The sequence below is a fragment of the Capra hircus genome, chromosome 29 (genome assembly GCF_001704415.2).
Source record: "Capra hircus breed San Clemente chromosome 29, ASM170441v1, whole genome shotgun sequence".
Classification (NCBI taxonomy): domain Eukaryota; kingdom Metazoa; phylum Chordata; class Mammalia; order Artiodactyla; family Bovidae; genus Capra; species Capra hircus.
Window position 1 is genome coordinate 40719795 of NC_030836.1, and position 19848 is coordinate 40739642.

The 19848-nt window shown below is 55.8% G+C and overlaps 1 protein-coding gene across 1 annotated transcript in view; it reads left to right on the forward strand.

Annotated features, from left to right (window-relative positions):
- The window catches only part of FADS2 (fatty acid desaturase 2), a 37752-nt gene extending 18646 nt beyond the window's left edge, over nucleotides 1-19106 (forward strand). Inside the window, exons 5-12 of the mRNA XM_018043056.1 lie at nucleotides 1307-1432; nucleotides 9932-9992; nucleotides 10377-10453; nucleotides 15730-15827; nucleotides 16095-16191; nucleotides 16484-16563; nucleotides 17010-17135; nucleotides 17459-19106. Coding sequence (XP_017898545.1) covers nucleotides 1307-1432; nucleotides 9932-9992; nucleotides 10377-10453; nucleotides 15730-15827; nucleotides 16095-16191; nucleotides 16484-16563; nucleotides 17010-17135; nucleotides 17459-17510 — 717 coding nt within the window. The 3' untranslated portion in view covers nucleotides 17511-19106. The remainder of the gene's footprint in view (nucleotides 1-1306; nucleotides 1433-9931; nucleotides 9993-10376; nucleotides 10454-15729; nucleotides 15828-16094; nucleotides 16192-16483; nucleotides 16564-17009; nucleotides 17136-17458) is intronic.

The window sequence follows — 19848 nt, forward strand, 5'->3', positions numbered from 1 at the left end:
ATGACTTTTATTACAGTTTTTCGTTATTTTTGGCCACTTTGTGCGGCTTGTGGGATCTTAGTTCCCTGACCAGGGACTGAAGCTGGGCCCTCGGCAGTGAAAGCTTGGAGCTCTAATCCCTGGACTGCCAGGGAATTCCCTGGGATTATCATTTGCCTGTTAGAACCAGAAAACACTTACCTGCTTGTGTTGGTGACTGTTTCTTAAGCTCCCCCAAGCTTTTGGCTATGGTGTGACTCGCCCACATGACTCAGCGGTTACCTGGCTATGGGGCTGTCTTGCCAGCTACTCTCTGGGCCCTCTGAGAGCAGGAGCCATTTGTGGTCTTCATTTCTTTCTTTTTTTTTTTTTTAAGCTTTCTTGATCTAATTTACAAGCTCTACAGTGTGCCCATCTACATGGGCAAATCAATGACTTGTATATTCACAGATTTGTGCACCCTCCATCACAGTCAGTTTCAGAACATCTTCATCACCCCTAAAAGAAACCCCATACCACTTAGCCATCACTTCCAAACCCCTCATCCCAACCCTGGAACTGGGTAACCACTCATCTTTCTGTCCATGGATTTCCCCAGTGCAGGACATTTCATATAAATGGAATCGCAGGACACTGTTAATAGACTCCTTTGAGGCTGGTTTCTTTCACTTGGCATCATGCTTTCCAGGTTCATCCATGCTGTAGTGCGTGTCAGCACGTCACACCTTTTTATGGCCAAACAAGAGTCCACTTGGATCTTCCACACAGTGTTTATCCACTCTTCAGTGCAAGGACCTCTGAGTTGTTTGTGCTTTTTGGTTATTTTAAATAATGCTGCTGGGAATGTACAGGTTTTTGTGTGGCCAATTTTTCATTTCTTCCGGGTACACATACCTAAGGGTGCAGTGCTGGGTCCATATGGTAAGGATCACTTCTTACTGTTCCCCAAATGGAATTGTTCCCCTCTGCACAACAGGCGCAAATGAGAGACAAGCAGAAGATGAGGGGTGTTAGCCTCACCCCAGGACTGGCAAACAGCTGAGTCCCCCACGTGTGCTGAAGCACTTTTCTCTCCATCTGTCGCCAGCACTGTCTTATGATCAGGGAGACAGGCCTGGAAGGGTGGAGTGAGCTGGCTCCATGCAGAAGTCCTGGTCAAGGGGCTGCCCAGCACTCTGGACTTAGCATTGGTAGAGTCCATTTCTGACTTTTGGGACCTGAGTATTGGACCTGCTAGGAACTGGTCCCAAGACGAGCGGGTCATGGGCAGCCCCCCACACCCCCACTGCCAGGATTGCCCTGCTCATCCCTGTTCCTCCCCTGACAGGGTGCCTCTGCCAACTGGTGGAACCATCGCCACTTCCAGCACCATGCCAAACCCAACATCTTCCACAAGGACCCAGATGTGAACATGCTGCATGTGTTTGTCCTGGGCGAGTGGCAGCCCATTGAGGTACGATGAAGGGGACGGGGTGGGCCCGGGAGTGTTGGCTCAAGCAGGAATCGGGAGGGACTGTAGGGTGGAGAGTCAGACACACGTGTCTGTGTCTGATATTTACACAGAAACCTTTCGTGGACACCTTGAGTAATTCCAGCTGGAGTTTCTATGGAATGGCCTCCTGGTTAAATAACGAAGGCAGCTCCTTATCAGAGTGTTAGATACCTCCTTGATGCCCACGGCCTGGGGAAGAGCATTTCCTAGCTTATTCCTTCCAGTTTGGCAGGAAGGCACAACTCCAAGGCTCACACTTGGTTCTCAAAGACCAGCTCCAGGAAACCTTACTTGGAGAGTCACAGTCCCTGATGCTGGAGGGACCTCCACAGGGTCTGGTTCCACCTGCTTCACCACAGACGTGAAGTGAGGCTCAGCAGGAGGGGGGCATGTGGTCAGGCTTGCATTGTTTAGTGGCTGTTCTAGGATGAGGCTCCAGATCTGACAACTGAGCCATTTCCTTCCACTCCATCACACTGCCTTGTCTCTATTTATTTAATTAACTAATTTAATATATATATATTTTAATGTGGGCCATTTTTAAAGTCTTTATTTGTTAGAATATCGTTTCTGTTTTTTATGTTTTGGTTTTTTGGCCACAAAGCATCTGGAATCTTAGCTCCTGGACCAGGGATCAAAACTTCACCCCCTACACTGGAAGGCAAAGTCTTTTTTTTTTTTTTTTTTTTTTAAATTTTTGGTTGTGTTGGGTGTTTGTTGGTGCACACTGGTTTTCTCTAGTTCCGGTGCTGGGGGCTTATTCTCTCTCTAGTTGTGGAGCAAGGGCTTCTCAGTGTGGTGGCTTCTCTTGGGGAGCATGGGCTGTAGAGCGCGGGCTTCAATAGTTTCAGCACGTGGGTTCAGTCGCTCCATGGCATGTGGGTCCCTTCCCAGGCCAGGGAACAAACCCATGTCCCTTGCACTGGCAGGTGGGTTCCCAATCCCTGGACACCAGGAAAGCCCCTGCCTTGTTTTTAATATTAGTTGATTTTTTATTATAAGTATAGACATACCTGTTGTAAGTATTTAAGTAATAACAGTAATTGACCAGACTGAGAAGCGAGTCGCCTGTTATCTCCCCCATCCCTGCTGTGCCTCCAGTTGTCATGCCCCTAACATTGATGACAGCTGTTGGTGTCAACATTGGTGACCACTGTTGACAGCAGTCTCTAATCCTGCCAGGTATTTTCTATGTGTGAAGAAACATAGACACACATATCTTTTTTAAAAACAGAAATCCAAACTTAGATTGTTTTCTTGCAGCTGGCTGCTTCAGCAACTGTGGGCCTCTTTGCTGGAGTCCAGGTGCACCGGCCTCATCTGGGGCTGTCCAGTCCTCTGTTGTGTTTCTAAGACAGGAAAATTTGGTGTTGCTGAGTCTTTGAATAAAGCCATGCCCAAGGCATTTAAAGAATTAAATTAATTAAATTAAAGACTCTCCTCATTTTTCTTTTTTTAAGTAGTGCTTCTAGGTGAAAAAAAAAAAAGTTATAGAAGCTTTACTTTTCTGAAATACATTGATGATGTAAACCAAAGTGTAGAAGATCCCTGTTGCTTTTATGTAGATCTTAAGTGTGACCAAACTGTGCACAGATTGCTTCCCTGGTGGCTCAGAGAGCGTCTGCCTGCAATGCAGGAGACTGGGGTTCAGTCCCTGGGTTGGGAAGATCCCCTGGAGAAGGGTATGGCAACCCACTCCAGTATTCTTGCCTGGAGAATCCCATGGACAGAGGAGCCTGGCCGGCTACAGTCCACGGGGTCACAAAGAGTCAGACACGACTGAGTGACTTCACTTCACTTCACTTCAATCATTTGCCAAGAGAGGTACGTTTACCCTCCATGAGAAGCAGTGTCTTGAACTGCTTGTATTCCCAGAAATGTTGGCATCCAAGACTTCAAAGAGGAAGAGGAGGGAGACTTTTCCCTCAACTCTGGTTGGTACCCCACTCCTCCCGTCTCATATCTGCTCAACAGAATATCTGAGCAGAAACCTAAGTTTTCTGTGACATTGTCAGTTCAGAGGAAATTAGCCAAAATTTGGTTCTTTGGGCGTGTGGAGCCTCTCTGGCTGGCCAAGGACTTTGATGCTGTTGTTCAGTTGCTAAGTCGTGTCCCGCTCTTTGCAACCCCATGGAGTGCAGTGCACCAGGCTTCCCTGTCCTTCACTATCTCCCGGAGTCTGCTCAGGCTCATGTCCATTGAGTCAGTGATGCTATCTAACCATCTCATCTTCTGCTATCCCCCTTCTCCTTTTGTCTTCAATCTTTCTCAGTATCAGAGTCTTTTCCAATGAGTCAGCCCTTCACATCAGATGGCTTCACATCAGTACTGGAGCTTCAGCATCAGTCCTTCCAATGAATATTTAGGGTTGATTTCCTTTAGGATTGACTTTTTTGATCTTGCAGTTCAAGGGACTCGCACGAGTTTTCTCAAGTGCGAGGATTTTCTTTGCCAAAATACATGCTTGCATTTTCCTTCTTGCAATGAGTTTGCTTGCTTTAATTTGAGGTGTCTAGATAGTAGGACTGATTAAGTGGAGTCAGTTCACTTATGTATTTATCATTAAGTGATAAAAAGACAAAGGCTTCCCTTTCTAGGTGGGGAGGCTTCGTGTTGTAGAGCTGTTGACTGGCTTGACAAGCTCTCTGTGTTCCTGACAATAAAACTTAGTCTCACCAGCGATGCGGCCAAGGCATCTCTTTCTGTGTGGTGGCTGTGAAACTCCTTCCAACATCTCTCCCTGGACGCCTCTCAAGTGCTGACTTGGGAGGTGCAGTGGAAGTTTGGGGGATCTGGCCATCCCGTTGCCATTGACTTAAGGCCATGACCGCAGCGCTCCATGAAACCCTCTCTCACGTACTCGGGAAGAGGCCAGTTGTTCCTGGATTCCCAGTGTCGCCAGGACCATGCTCCTTGGAAGGAATCTTTATTTTATGCTTAGAAAGTGTTTCAACAGATCTTTAGTGTTTTATGGTTTCACTTTTCTTTTTAAAGATTTCTCTTTTTTTTTTAAGAACGTGGACCGTTTTTTAAAGTCTTTAAAAGTATTGCTTCTGTTTCATGTTTTTTTGGCCATGAGGCCTGTGGGATCTTAGTTCCCTGACCAGGAATCAAGCCCACACCCCCTGCATTAAAAGGCGAAGTGTTAACCACAGGACCACCAGGCAAGTCCCCAAACCTTTCTTTTATGCTCAGAAAGTTCTTCATATATTTTCAGTGCTTTATGGTTTCGTTTTTGGGGGGCCCTGTGGCAGGTGGGATGGACCACCAGGAAAGTCCTTAGGTTCACTTTTGAATGCTTGACTTTGGCCACGTGAGGCTTGGCTAAGATGATGGTCTACCTCCATAACTTGCAGGAGTCAGCCAGGTTTCCTGATTTCCCCTTCCCGGCTCATGTTGCCCCTGATGAGGGGCAAAGTGTCCTCTCCTGAAGCCCAGCGCCTGGTCTGGACTGAGTGTCAGTGCAGGACACTGTCTGGGTGACTTGGGCATCCATGGCTCCTTATAGCTCCCTGAGAGCTTGTCATGGACTGACTTGCCCCTTCCAGAAAAATCTTTATATCTTTACATTCAGTCTTCCATCCAGAAATATGACATCTTTCTCCATTTACACTTGAGTCTCTTTTTTATACCTCTTAGAAAGGTTTTCCTCTTCTTTATATGTCTTGTGGCCATATTTCTTTCAACTGAATCCTAGATAACGTCTATATTTTGTCATGACGATAGGGATTTCTGTGGTATTCAGGAAAACTGTTGCCATTTGGCGAGTTATCTTATGTCCAACTAGGGTCCACTGATGTCTGCTTATGATTCTAGTTGTTTTTCAGTTGATTCTTTTGAGTTTCCTGGGTAGACAATCATATTTTTTGGAAAATAGTGAAAATTTAGACACTTTCTAATAGCTCTGCACTCTTATTTCTGGTTTGGGCTTTATGACGTTAGTGGAACTTCAGGACAGAATTGAATAGTGGTGATGTCGGGAGTAGTCTTGTTTTTGCCCCCCACTGCCCACGTTTTTTTTTTTTTTTTTGCTGTATTGTGGAGGAGAACCATGAGGCCATCAGCCCTGGAGCTCTGTAAATGGATTCTTAGAAGCCAGGAGTGTTTTCGCCCGCCTCTGGGCCTGAGAACCTGCTTTTCTGACCCCATGGGAGGCTCTCCCTGCCCCATGGCCTGTCAGCAGCTGACCCTCCAGACTACCTTTGCAAACAGGCCAAGTATTCCCTTGGAGCAGCCGGGGGGCCCTTGGGCTGGAGTCTCACCATTCCTTGCATGCCTGCCGTGGCCGGCTCCTCATTTCTCTGCCTGTGAGTCTGCACTTTCCCAGAGGCAGGCAAGGCTCTCCAGCTGCCCCCCTCCCCCAAACCTGAATGGACAAGGCAGGCCCTTGTCGGTGCTCAGACATTTTGTTCCAAGGCTGAAAAGTCCCCTGTACATGCCCCTGGCACCCTCTCAGCCTGTAATCCAAGCCGGGCCTTGTGGTTCCGGGGGAGGCGGAGCACCGGGGTGTCAGCTGGCCGGGGCCCCAGGGTCGTGGGCCTCCGGGAAGCCAGGCCGCCAGGGCTCCCCCTGCCTCTGCCTCTGACCTGCGTCCCTTTCAGCTTCAGCTTGCTGCTGCTGGTGCTGCTGCTAAGTCGCTTCAGTCGTGTCCAACTCTGTGCGACCCCATAGACGGCAGCCCACCAGGCTCCTCTGTCCCTGAGATTCTCCAGGCAAGAACACTGGAGTGGGTTACCATTTCCTTCTCCAATGCATGAAAGTGAAAAGTGAAAGTGAAGTCGCTCAGTTGTGTCCGACTCTTAGCAACCCCATGCTCTTCAGCCTACCAGGCTCTCCCGTCCATGGGACTTTCCAGGCAAGAGTACTGGAGTGGGGTGCCGTTGCCGTCACCGCAGCCTCAGCTTGAGGACACGTCAAAATGGGTCCTGCATGTGCCGCTGCACCTCAGGGTCTGGACACGGAAAGCCACCCGGAGCCTCGCCCGCAGCTCGAGTCTGCTTCTCCCCTGTGACCACCCCAGAGCCCAGGCTTTCTTCCTGTGTATCATGATGAGGACTCTTCTACAGGGGAAAGGAGTGCAGCGCCCCACCTCCCAACCCCGAGCCTGCAGGCCCCCGTGGGCAGGAAGGCTGACTCTTGCTTAGTCCCTGGGCCCAGCACCGTGCTGAGTACCACATGTGGGGCATCACTTAATCCTTGCTTAACCGGGAGGCAGGGGCTCTCATCAAGCCCACTTTATAGATGGGACAGCTGAGGCTGAGAGAGGCGAAATAATTGGCTCAAGGCTACAGCTAGAAAAGGCAGTGCCACCATCCAAACCCTGGCTGAATGACTCCCAGCCAGGGCTTCCCGGTCCTGCAGGGCCCTGCCCGGGGCCACCACCTGCTGGACACTAGGGGCCTGTGTTTCTTGGATCCTTCTAGCTTCCTAATGTATTAAGCAGCCAAGAGCCCCTCCTCTGAGGGCTTCTTATCCTAGGACACTTCTCCCCTCCCTTCCCTGCACCCATGGCAGATAACCGAGGGCTGCAGAGAGCTGAGCGTGGGAAAGTCAAGAAACCAGGTTGGGCCCACGCCTCCCTGGCATCCCCGAGTCTCCGCTATGCTTGCTGGTTTTCAGAGGGGAAGCTAGTGCCCTGGGTCAGCCTCGCGCTCACAGGCGATCTTGCAGTCCCCCTGACTGAGGTCATCAGGATGGGATTAGACGCCCTGTGATGGTCCGTGTGTCGCGGCACACAGGCACCTGTGTATCGGTGACCTGCCTTCTACAGGGCTTTTGCTGCCCCGGCATCCACCGGCCCTCAACTGCTCTAAGGAGTACCCATAACGAACCCAAATCTCATGGCAGGGGAGGGGGGCTGCTCAAATAACAAATTGCTTCCAAATCTGGAGCGCCCGACCCCAAAGCCGGTGCCCTCAGGGGTGGGCAGAGGGGCCAGCCGCTGCCTGGGGGCGGGGACCTGGCAGCTCCCACAGGGCAGTCTAGGGCCTTGAAGGGATGCACGCAGAAGCTGGCAGTGCTGACCTGCCAGGGAGCATTAGCCAGGGAGCACTAGCCAGGGAGCAATAGCCCGGTCATCTCCTGTCACCCCCTACAGGGCACCATGGATCAGTGCAGACAGGGTGCTTGCTGTGCAAACGCAGCTTCAAACCAGCTCCCCAGATGTGCCCACTCCCAAGTCCCTCTGTGACCCTCTGCCAGCCTATCCTGCCCCTAGTGCTCACTCCCAGAATAGAGCTGAGCCAGCCTGAGGTTCCTCTGGGCCTGGGGCTGTCCCTCGGGACAACCTGTCGGGCAGAGGGGTGGTGAGGAAGGCACCTGTCAGGGCCGGAGAAGCCTGCAAAGTCTGGGCCTGTTTCCTGGCTTCTAGGAGGAAGAACAGGACCCCAGGGGGAGCGAGGGGACTGTTCTGTGAAGCACACGCTCCCCAGAACCCAGACCACCAGACCACTCACTTAGGGGGGTGCCTCTAATCCCTCCCTCCCCTGCAACATTGTCCAGGACTGTGTCTGGGGTGCCCTGACTGGGATCTCTCCAAGCCCTGCCTCAATCTTTTTTTTTTTTTTTTTTAAATATATATAAGAGGCAAGATTGGTAGAAAGAAAAGTTCCTTTTATGTCAGAGGCTGGCCTAGGGGGTAGGGTGCAGACTGCAGACTCCTGTGCAAAGGCTGACTCCTCCCGACTGACAATCAGTAGGCTGGAGCTTTTAAATTTTGTTTATTTATATTTGGCGGGGCTGGGTCTTCACTGCTGTGCACGGGCTTTCTCTCCTTGCGGTGAGCAGGGGCTACTCTCTGTTTAGGACGCAAGGGCTTCTCATTGCGGTGACTTCTCTTGTTGCTGCTCGAGGACTCTAGGCACATGGGCTTCAGAAGTTATGGCACACGGGCTTAGTTGCCCTGACGCATGTGGGATCTCAGTTCCCTGACCAGGGATCGAACCCACATCTCCTGCATTGGCAGGTGGATTCGTAACCACTGGACCACCAGCCTCAGTCTTAACGACAGCCTTCATGCAAAGGATTTGTGCATTCTGGGGATTGGGTGAGACCTCTGTCATGGCACAGGAGGCCACACGGACCAAACAGATAGATTCTGATGGTGCTTCAGCGGGTGTGCCAGCCCTGTGGTCACTGGTGCCAAGGTGAATGCCCTGGGGCCAGACTTGGCCCTGCTCTCACCCAGGGCTCCTCCGTGGGCCCTCCCTGTGATGCTGGCGCTCACTCCATCTCTGTTCTCACCTGGAGAATGGGAGCATTGGTCCAGAGGACATCCAGGGTTCCTCCCCCTGTAACATGCTTTGATCTCCTGGCTGCAATAAGCAAGAGTGGACGTCATGCGATGGGGGTGGCACCGACCTTCGGAGCTGGGGGCGGGACGTAGGGGGCAGGGGAAGAGCCGTGTCCCAGGGCTCAGCCCCTGGCATTCATGCCCGTGTTCTCATTGACTCCTCTTAGCTGTCAGTGATTTGGACGCCAAGCAGGGCTCAGGCAGGCTAAGTGACCTGTGCAGGGTCTCAGCTGGTGAGAGGCAGAGCAGGCCCCCAGCATTGCAGGCAAGAGCAGGTCCCCCTCTGTGAGCGGCATCTTTTGGTCTCATTCCCCAAGGAACAGGGTGGGCTGGTCCTCGGGGGGCTGGACTTTGGAAGTAAGGGGCTTGCAGGAACCCTGTGGGGCCGTAAGTCTCCCCACCCCAACCCGGGCTCACACTCGCTTTGTACAGTGAGGATGTCCACACCCCAGCCAGACCTCTCAGCCCTCCTGAGTGGCATACCTGGGCATCAGAGTGCCTGGGGTAAGACCAGGTGACCAGGTGTGTCCTGAAGAGTCCGTGTGGTGACTCCCTCTGGCCTGGAACCTCAAGTGTCAAGTCTCAGTTTGCAGGCGGCTTGAGGGACTAGATGCTTGACCTGGTGACTGGTAACAATTTCCCAAGTCCTTACCTGGGTTATCCCAGCCACTGAGGGCTCCAGGGAGCTCCTCAGGAGGACCCAGGAGCTTTTCTCTCTCCAAAGGGGTACAAGCTGGCCAGGGAGCTCCGAGTGCCTCTACACATCCCCCCACCCCTAGTTCCTTGTTCCGTGGTGCATTCATTCAGCAAACATTGATCTGCTGCCTGTCTCATGGGCTCTGAGTCCGCTTTCTTGGATTCAAATCCCGGCCAGCCCACTTCTTGTGTGGCCGTGGGCAGTGACTTGACCCCGAGCTTCAGCTTTGGAAGCACCAGGTCATAGAGGAGCGCCTGAGCTGAGAGGCCAGCTTGGGATTGGTGCGCCCAGCGAGGGCCGAGGAAGTGTTGGCCAGAGCAATCAGCAGCCGAGAGGGGCCCAGGGTGCAGAGGGACAGAAAGCCCCCCTGGGCGGGAGGAAGGGACAGGGACTGCAGAGCAGGTGGAGGAGAGCATGGGAGGCGGGGGTCCGAGGGGCGCTGAGGGCTCACAGTTTCTGCTTCTCTCCTCAGTACGGCAAGAAGAAGCTGAAATACCTGCCTTACAACCACCAGCATGAGTACTTCTTCCTGAGTGAGTGCCGGGGTGCCCCACAACCCCTACCTCCTTCCCACCCCAATGTGGCCATCCATCCCCACTCCCACCTGACACCCTTCCAGACCCAGAAAGTGACACCAAAGCTGTCAGAGCAACAACAGCCACAAACCCATCATGGCCCATGATACACAGAAGGGACACTGGCCCAGACACCCAGATGCCACGCTCGGGCTTCCTGGGCAGGGTGCCAGCGGGCACTCCCAGCCCCCTTCTCAGGGCGCCAGGGTTCCGGTCTCCTCTGCCCGGGAGCTACAGAGCTGGCACCACATCCTGGCTTCTGCCCCCTGGTTCCTCCGCATCTTCCAGCCCCGCCGGGTGGGACAGGCCGCTCCAAGCCCGTCTCCTGTCTCTCTCTTGCAGTTGGGCCGCCGCTGCTCATCCCTTTGTACTTCCAGTACCAGATCATCATGACCATGATTGTTCGCAAGGACTGGGTGGTGAGTCCAGGGGACCCAGGAGTGTGGGGAGGAGGGCGACTAGACCCTGGATCGGCCCACGTCCCTGGGCATCTCCTCCCGGGGTGACTGCCTTGTCACTCTCAGGAAGGGACTTGTTCTGAGGCCATCAGGAGCCAGCGAGGCCATAGCACCCCAGCCCAAAAGATCCCGCCATGCAGGGCGTCCACGGGGAGAGCCCCTGCCTTGGCAGAGCCCTTCAGAAACTTCCTGAAGGCCGAGTGATGAGTCACACGCAGTCCACGCATCCAAGGCTCCAGCCAGTACCCTCCTGAATCCCCGTGAGGCCCCTAAGAGCCAGTGGACCAGGTCACACTGCTCTCCGGTTGGTAGATGGAGAGCAGCCTGGCGCTTAGTTTGCTCAATCTGCGTGAGAACGTGCCGCAGGCACTTCTGTTAAACGACAGGATCACATTGTCTCACAGCTCTGGAGACTAGAGTCCAAGGTCAAGGAGTCTGCAGGGTTGGCCCTTCTGGGGGCTGTGAGAAATGGTTTGGGCCGGCCTCTGTCTCTGACACATGGATGGCCAACGTCTTCTCTGTGGGTGTTTCTGCCTCCGGGTTTCCCCTCTGTCTTAGGACACCAGTCATGGATTAGGGCCCTCCCTAGCGACCGCATCTTCACTAATGACACTGTCTCCAAATAAGGTCCCACTGTGAGGTCCCGGGGATGAAGAGTCATTTTAGGGGACACGACCCCGCCCATCACTCCAGAGAGAGAAGGGGACCCTGGAGAGGAACAGTCCTTGGCTTGATGTAGACACGCAGGTGTGGTTCTCGGAAGAGGACAATATGCTCGTGATGGGAGGCCCTGGGGGAGGTGGTCGCCCTGGGCAGAACCTGCTTTTGGCAGAACAGGGTTTACTGGGACTGGGATAGGGACAGGGGCAAGACCCGTGCCTTCCAGACCAAGCGGACACTTAGTCGGTATCGCTGGTCTTTTTTTGTTTTATAAAACCCAGGTTCGTAAGATACTGAAACTCTGAGAGTTTGGGGCTTGCCCAAGGTGACACCAAGGGGTGGATCAGGCATGAGAACCTTCCAGGGCCACCGCCTGGACTCACCCCCGTCCCATACCCTAGACACTGCTCTCTCAGTAACAGGCCCTCGTGTTTGTATAGCAATTGAAGGACTTCGAAGTACTTTGTCTTACACGCTTCCCTTGGTGTTATTGGCAGAGGTGCCTGTTGATTCTGCTAAGAGGGCCAGCCTGGAACTCTGGAGCAGGTTGGGGTTGTTCGGGGAAGAGGAGGGATTTGGAAGTCCTTGCCAGCCCTGTGCTGGTAAAACCTGTACTACACGCTTGTAGGGCATGCTTTTTATCAGTACCCACTGTGCTCCAGGAACAGTTAGGCACTGCCACCCACGGTGAAAGTCATTCAGTCGTGTCTGACTTTTTGCAGCCCCATGGACTATTCTCCAGGCCAGAATACTGGAGTAGGTAGCCTTTCCCTTCTCCAAGGGATCTTCCCAACCCAGGGATCGAACCCAGGTCTCCCGCATTGCAGGAGGATTCTTTACCAGCTGAGCCACAAGGGAAGCCCAAGAATACTGGAGTGGGTAGCCTATCCCTTCTCCAGTGGATCTTCCTGACCCAGGAATCGACCCGGGGTCTCCTGCATTGCAGGTGGATTCTTTACCAGCTGAGCTATCAGGGCAGCCGTGTCTGGCCATTAAGGCGCATCTGGGCTGGAGGGAAGGAGTTTCTGGGTCAGTGAGGGGGTGGGAATTGGAACCCATCTCTCCTGCCCCTGTGGTGACTGTTGAGCCCTGGCTGCTCGGGACACTCTAATCTGCTTTCATGGCAGATGCCTGACATGAATATTTAATCCCTTTTTTTAAAATTTTCACTGTGTGTGTTCCCTGAAGGACAAAGCATGAAATAGGCACAGTGGGAAAGGGAATCAGACTTTATACCTGAACCAGCTCAGGTGGCCCAGCCAGGAACATCTGATCAGGCCCTTGGGGGCAGGGCTCTCTTGCCACGGAGTAGGGTTCAAGCTTGGGCTTCTACTGCACAGCAGTAGCTGACTGTACCAGGCTTAGTGCCAGACGAAAGTGCACCCCTCAGAGGCCCGCATGGCAGAGGCCTGCCCCGTGCTGTGGTTTTCTGATTCATGGTAACTGTGAGCTTAGGTGCCACATGCAGCTGTGACCTGGGGTGGTGGTCCTCAGTGGGAGCAATTCTGTTGAGCCACTGGCAGCATCGGGGAGAATTTGGGGGTTTTTTTGGCCGCACCTCACAGCATGCAGGATCTTAGTTTCCTGATGAGGGATCGAACCCGGGCACAGAGTCTTAACCACTTAAGCCGCCAGGGAAGTCCAGGGAGACATTTTTGATTGTCACAACTCAGGGAGGATGGAGTGTACCTGCCCCCTCGTGGGCACCATGCCATGCCTGGGACAGCTCCCCCAACCCCTACCCCCCACACTGCTGAGAACTGTCCAGCTCCAAAGGCCAACCAGCATTGCCAGTGGCTACATCTTGGGGCTGTCCCCAGGCCTCAACTTCCTGGAGGTCCGCTGCATCTGATCCCACTATCCACTCCTTGAAATTCTCCCTGCCAGCTTCCAAGTCCAGCCTCTACTGGTTCTCCTCCACCTCTGTCTCCCTGCACTTCCTTTGCCCCTTCACCCCTGACACCAGTGGCTCATGGTCCTGTATCATTTTGCACCACAGTTAATAAGCACACACCTCCATTAATATATGTGTACATACTGCTGCACTGCAGACACACAGAAAAGGAAATAAAATGAACGTGATGAAAAGTAGAAACAGAACTTAAAGTACTGGTTTCCCCCACCCCTTAAGGCTCCCCTGGTGGCTCAGATGGTAAAGGATCTGCTTGCCGTGCGGGAGACTCAGGTTCGATCCCCGGATCAGGAAGATCCCACGGAGAAGGGAATGGCAACCCACTCCAGTATTCTTGCCTGGAGAATCCCATGGACAGAGGAGCCTGGCGGGCTATAGTCCATGGAGTCGAAAAGAGTTGGACATGACTGAGCGACTTCTTAGTCGCACACCTACCCTTAAAGAGCACCTCAGTCCTGAGGTCTTGCCGTCTGCCCACTGCTGGCCCTTCAGTCCCCTCCCCAGCCACTCTTCCCACTCCTTCCCCCCCCAGCTGATGACACCGACACCGGGGACCAGCCTGGGTTCACCATGACCAAGCAGTCTCTGCACAGAACTGCCCCCGCCTACTAGAGTCCTGGAGACTGGTGCCCTCTTGGCAGGGCCGGGGGTCCTGGATTGGGCCTCCCTCATTTCATCCCTGAGCTCCTGGAATAACCGAACCTCCTCACCTTCAGTTGGCAGGGACCTGTTTTTATGACTGGAATGGAACCACATTCTTGTCGTTTAAAGCACAGTGGGTCTTCTTCCTTGCCGCCAAAATAGAGGCCAGTCTCCCCCAAGCGGATGTGACCTGGCCACCGCCTCTTGCCCCCACCTGGAGCGTTTGGGCTGGAGTATATGGAGCATGTAATCTACATGTAAACACAGCCCCTGCCTGCTCGCCTCTCTGGACTTCTCTTCGCATTGTCATTTCTGCAAACATCCATCCTCCTGTTCTTTGCTTGGCCAACCTTCACTATATCCCAGCCCGGCTCGGGCACCACCTCCTGATGGGAGTCTTTCTAAATCAGGACAGGGTTGGGACCGTATGCCATGCTGCCATCACCCCTGTGACTGTGTCCCCTTCCATATGCTATGGAAGGGATCTCTGTCTAAAGTCTGTCCTTCCAGACAAGGGGTTCTCAAGCACTCCCGTTTGCCTCCAGCACCTAACTCAGCCCCTGTGACACAGGGAAGGTGTTCACTGAATGCTTGTGGAGATAACCGAACAGAGCTCTGATGAAGGACGTTTGCTGAGCAGATAAGGGGAGGAGCCTCCGGGCAGATCCAGCTAGACACAGCACGGCATGGCTGTGTGGGAGACGTGACAGGCTGCAGGCAAGGCCAGGACGGTGGACAGGCATGTGAGGGACCCGTGCATCCCACTGGGAGGCTGGATTTTGTCTTTTATCCCCCGACAGGGCAGGAGGCTCGTGATGGCTTTGGGGATGGCAGTGGTATGATCCAGCTTGCATGTCGAAGGTCTCTATGGCAGCAAACTGGTGCCGGGACCAGAGTGGAGCTCAGACTTGCAAGCTCTGCTTATTGTTGCCACACCTTCAGGCCTGTAGAACCTCGGGGGGATATTCTTTTCCCATACTGAAGACGGAGGATCAGAGGCACAGCTCAGAAAATTACTTACAAGCTACACAGAATAGCCACAAGGGGCACTAGTGGTAAAGAATGCAGGAGACAGACACGGGTTTGATCCCGGGGTCCTGAAGATCCCCTGGAGGAGGCCGTGGCAATCCATGTCGGTATTCTGGCCCGGAGAATCCTATGGACAGAGGAGCCTGGTGGGCTATTCAGTCTATAGGGTTGCAAAGAGCTGGACACAACTGAAGAGACTTAGCACACACAGAGAACAGGGCGGAACCTGTGCTCTCATCGCTATCCTGCCGAGGGGGAGAAGTGATGCTGGGGTGGAAACAGTCAGTGCAAAGGCCCTGAGGTGGGAACAAGCTGGGGCAGGGTGGCTGAGCAGAGTGGTCGCCAGTCCCTGTGGCTACTCTGGGTGGAACGGGAGGGCTTAGCAGGGGTGGACAGAGTGGGCTTGGAGCTAAGACAGTTCACTCCGGTTGCCACAGTTGCAGGGCCGTGGAGGCAGCTGGGGGAGTAGGGGGGTGCTTGCCCAGGAAGAGAGAGCAGAACGGAAGAGGGGCTGGGAGGAGACGTGGGTGTGGGGAGAGGGCCAGCACTGTTAGGCTGCTGGGAGGGTCCTGAGGTGGGTGATGGACAGTGTCCTGGCCTTTGCCGTGCTGGAGTAAGGACCCCCGGGTGCCAACGAGCAGTCTCTGAGCCTGCAGGTGTCGGGGGCGTGTGCACGTTGTGGTATGCCTCCAGAATCCCCAGGACCAGGGTGCTAGTCCTCATCCCTGCGGGTTTCCCTAGATGGAGAGCCGGTAGCCCCTCCATGTTGCTAAAGCTGCTCAGCCTTCTCCTAGACATAAAGACTGTCGTATACACCCTCCTCTGGCAGGCCTCGGATCCTTAGCTGGACCCAGTGTCCAGCTTCCTGGAGGCCCGTAGGGTTTCTTGGCCGCTTTCACTCAGCGGTGAGCTGGGCTTGCTGTGTACACACCTATGGTTGGGACCCCGTGCCCAGGAGGGCAAGATACTCCCACGTCTGTGTTTCTCTCCGCAGGACTTGGCCTGGGCCATCAGCTACTACACCCGTTTCTTCATCACCTACATCCCTTTCTATGGTGTCCTGGGATCCATCCTTTTCCTCAACTTCATCAGGTGCCTGAGTTTTGCTGGCTACTAGCCCCTCGGCCCCCAAGCACTGGTGCTGATGGGGGTTTGATGTGAGGCCCCTCCCGGCCGAGGAAAGCCTCAGAGGTCCCACTTTCTGCCCGGGCCCCTCATCAAGGGGCTTCACTCAACCCCCTCCACTTGTACCCACCTTGCCCCGTTTGGGGTTGGGAGACACACTCGGTTCCCACCGATTCCCCGGACCCTGTGGAGCCTGAGCCGCCAGGCTGCACACTGAGCCGAGCCCCCTTCCAGGTTCCTGGAGAGCCACTGGTTTGTGTGGGTCACACAGATGAATCACATCGTCATGGAGATTGACCGAGAGCCCTACCGCGACTGGTTCAGCAGCCAGGTGAGGGCGGCCAGCGCTGGCTGCCAGGGGGGCCCCATGGAGCCCCGGTCCACGTCCCCAGGAGCGTGGCTGCCCCCTAGGCCCTGCGCTGTCCTGCCCTTCCCTGGGGCTGCCGGTGTCCTTCCACTGGGAGGGCCAGGGCCAGGCAGGAGGGGGTGGCTGGGAGCTTCTGGAGGGACCAGTGGGAATCGGGGCAGGGTGGTGAGACCCAGGGAAGGCTGGGCCTTGCAGAAAGGAGAGGGGTCCCTTTGTGCTTCTGCTCCCAGCCACTCACCCCGCTTCTCCCCAACAGCTGGCAGCCACCTGCAACGTGGAGCAGTCCTTCTTCAATGACTGGTTCAGTGGGCACCTCAACTTCCAGATCGAGCACCAGTGAGCACAGGCGTGGGCAGGGAAGGGGGGAGGGGGGAGGGCATGCAGTGGAGGCCAGTTACCACCAGCTTCACCTGGCAGAGGGCAGCAGGTGGGGGCTCCTTCTGTCTGTCTTTCCCCCAACGACCCTAGACTGTATCTCCGCCCCACCACCACCCGCCAGCCCCCTTGAGGCCTGGGTTCTTGTTCCCTGGGCCACGTGATCACAGAGGCGCCCACCCCTGCACATGGGGCCTGGCATCCTCCTAGATCCGTGAGCCTGGCAGGACGGGCGACTGGTCCCTTTATTGACAGGAAGCCCGAGGCCCAGCCCTTTCCTGCTGCAGGCCAGCCATCCTGCGGGCACGCAGGGAGAGCCAGACAGGGTCTCCCGGGCCTGGCCAGCCTCCGTCTGGGCGGTGGAGACGGTGGGCCAGCCCTCACGCCTGCCCCCGTGCTCTCCCCAGCCTTTTCCCCACCATGCCCCGGCACAACCTGCACAAGATCGCCCCCCTGGTGAGGTCCCTGTGCGCCAAGCACGGCATTGAGTACCAGGAGAAGCCGCTGCTTCGGGCCCTGCAAGACATCATCGGGTAAGGCGGGCGGGCACAGGGGTCGGGGACCCCCCAGGTCCCCAGGGGACAGGGAGAGGATTGGGAGGCACGTGGTCATGGGACCGCCCGAGGTGGAGACCAGAGGGGCCCTGCTGGCACGGGTGCCCCCACCTGGCCCCTCTGTCGCTAGGGACTGCCTGGCCTCTGTCTGGGTTGGACGAGGTCCCTCCCCAGGGGTCCCTGGGCTCCTGATGAAGAGCTGAGAGGAGGCCCCCACGCCGGCAGACCCTGACTCCCTGGGCTCCCTGGCCCCTCGGCCCCGTCGACCTGCTCCCTGACTGTCCGTTTCCTCCTCTTCCCAGGTCCCTGAGGAAGTCTGGGCAGCTGTGGCTGGACGCCTACCTCCACAAATGAAGCTGCAGCCCTCTGGGCGCCCACGGGGACAGTGGGGGGGAGCAGGCGGGGGTGGTGGCTGAAGGGGAGGGCGGGGTTCTGTTCAGAGGGGCGTCAGGAGGCTGTGGTGCGTGGCCCACAGACTTGAGGCTCGGCCTTTCCTCTCTCGCTGTCTGGTTTCGAGGCGTTCACGCCTCCCTCTGACACCCTCCCTCCTGGGTCCTGCCCCGCCTCCACCCCGTCCTGAAGCGTCAGCCAGACCAGACTCGCACAGGTGCGGCCTGTTAGCCCCTGCAGCCTGGCCTCCAGGCTTCACACCACCCTCTTTTCTCCCTGCTCTTGAGATCCGCAGGGCTGGGTCCCAGCTGGCAGGTGGGACGGCTCCCTGAGCCTGCAGGATGGCCCCACTGCCTTGGACAGCCACCCACCCTCTGCCCTTCTGTGGGGTGATGGTGTGCTGGATTCCCCGGGTCTCCCTCCCACTGCTGGGTCGGTACTGGCGGCGCCCCTGCAGGCCCCACTTTCTCTTCAGATGTCCAGGGCCCTGGCCCTGATGCCAGGCTCCCTTCGCCCGTGTTGCAGCCAGCTCAGGCCTCCAGACCCAGGGAAACGTCCTGGCCCCAGCGGAGCCCTCTGACCCAGGGCTCAGCAGTTCCATCCTGCCGCCTCCCAAGTCCAGAGCCTGTGACCTCGGGTCCAGGGGGGCAGGGCCACAGAAGAGCTCAGCAGAAGCAATGGCCAGGTCAGGGGTGAGCCGGCCTGTAGGCTCAGATGTTTGTTCTGGTTGGGAGACCCAAGATTCTGGAGCAATCGGATTGTCCCCCCAGAGTGCTCCGTTACTGCCAGGCAGTGCCAGCCAGTCCCTGGCCACTTGGCTGGTGCGGACTTAGGCCCTCCAGGTTGCGAGTGGGCACTGGAGCCCAGAAGCTCATCACAGCGCCTCCCCACGTTGGGGCTGCCCACGTGGACACGCTCCTTCCCGGTCCATCACGCTCTTGTGTCTTTTAGAAGTTTTTTAACCTTTTGCTACAGGATGCGTTCTGCCGGGGGTGGCAGTGGGACTGGGCCTTGGGATGATCTGCCTGTTCCCATCCCCAGCCCCTCTGCAGCCTTCCCAGGCCCCACAGTGGGCTGGGCTGGGCTCACTTACTGAGGCCTCCGTGGCCCTGACTGTCAGGAGACAGAGGGAAGGAGTCCCAGAGGAGGGTGACCCAGAGAAGCCGGGGACTTGGTAGGGGTGGGGGTACCCAATGGGACAAAGAGGGGTTGGGGCCGAAGGCCAGACAGCTGAGGGGACAGGAAAGTGAGAGGGTGGGGAACCTGGCGGCCACTGGGAGGGTTCAGAGCGGCTGCATCTGGAAATTAACCCACTAACCGTAGATAGCTCCAGGGGAGGGTGGGGCAGGAGGGACCAGCTCTGACTGGTGATGGACCTGAGGGTTGCCATGGCAACAGGGGATCAGACTGCCTGAAGCCCTCCCACTGAGAACAGGCCGGCCCAAAGAGCCACTGCCCCTCCCCTGAGGCAGAATGGATCCATAGGGAACTGACCTTAATTTTTATTATGTTGCTTCCCCACCTCTACACTTTTGGAAATAAATGAAGTGATTTTATTCTGACTTCCTTGTTCAGCGCTGGCCTGATTCTCCTCCACTTCCTGTTTGCTGATGCTGGGTGGGGTGTCAATGGAGTATGGAGAAGGGGGTCTGCTTTGCGCTGGGAGCACTTTCCTCTGTCCATCCCCCCCCCCCTCCCCCCACCTCCACACCTTTGCTCAAAGAGAACTTCCTTTCCCCTTCCCTAAAATGCACATCAGGCCAGGAGTTTTGGGCAAATGGCTCAGATTAGTGAGCCCTCCTTCTTCCTGGGGACTCTCTCTGGAGTGAGGCTTTCTAAAGGTCTCTGGGGGGCACAGGCCACCTTCTTGACATCCTCATTCGCTATCCCCCTCTTGAGGGACCACCCGCAGGCCCCAGGTCACTTGCTTCTGCCAACCTCAGCCCTACCCCTTCCTGGTCAGTGTACCAAGCCCTAGGGGCAGAGTCTCAGAAAGGGCTGAGAGGAGCCCTGGAGATCAGGTGTCTTGTGGCCCCTGTGCCCATGCAGGGGCTCATTGGGTCCCACAAGCCTGGAAAAATTCCCAAGGAACATGCCAGGGCAGTGAGCCTCCTAGTGGCCCCTACACTGCTCTCTATGCCCTCCCTTCTGGGCTGGCTCAGCTTGGCAGGTCAAGCTGGGAGTGCCAAGGAAGTGCCAAGAGGTTTCGGGGAGCCAGGACCTCAGAAGCTCCCCACCTGGCCTTGCGTCTGCTCCCAGCGGGGGCGGGGAGGGCTCGAGAGGACCCCTGTCCTCTCCGCTC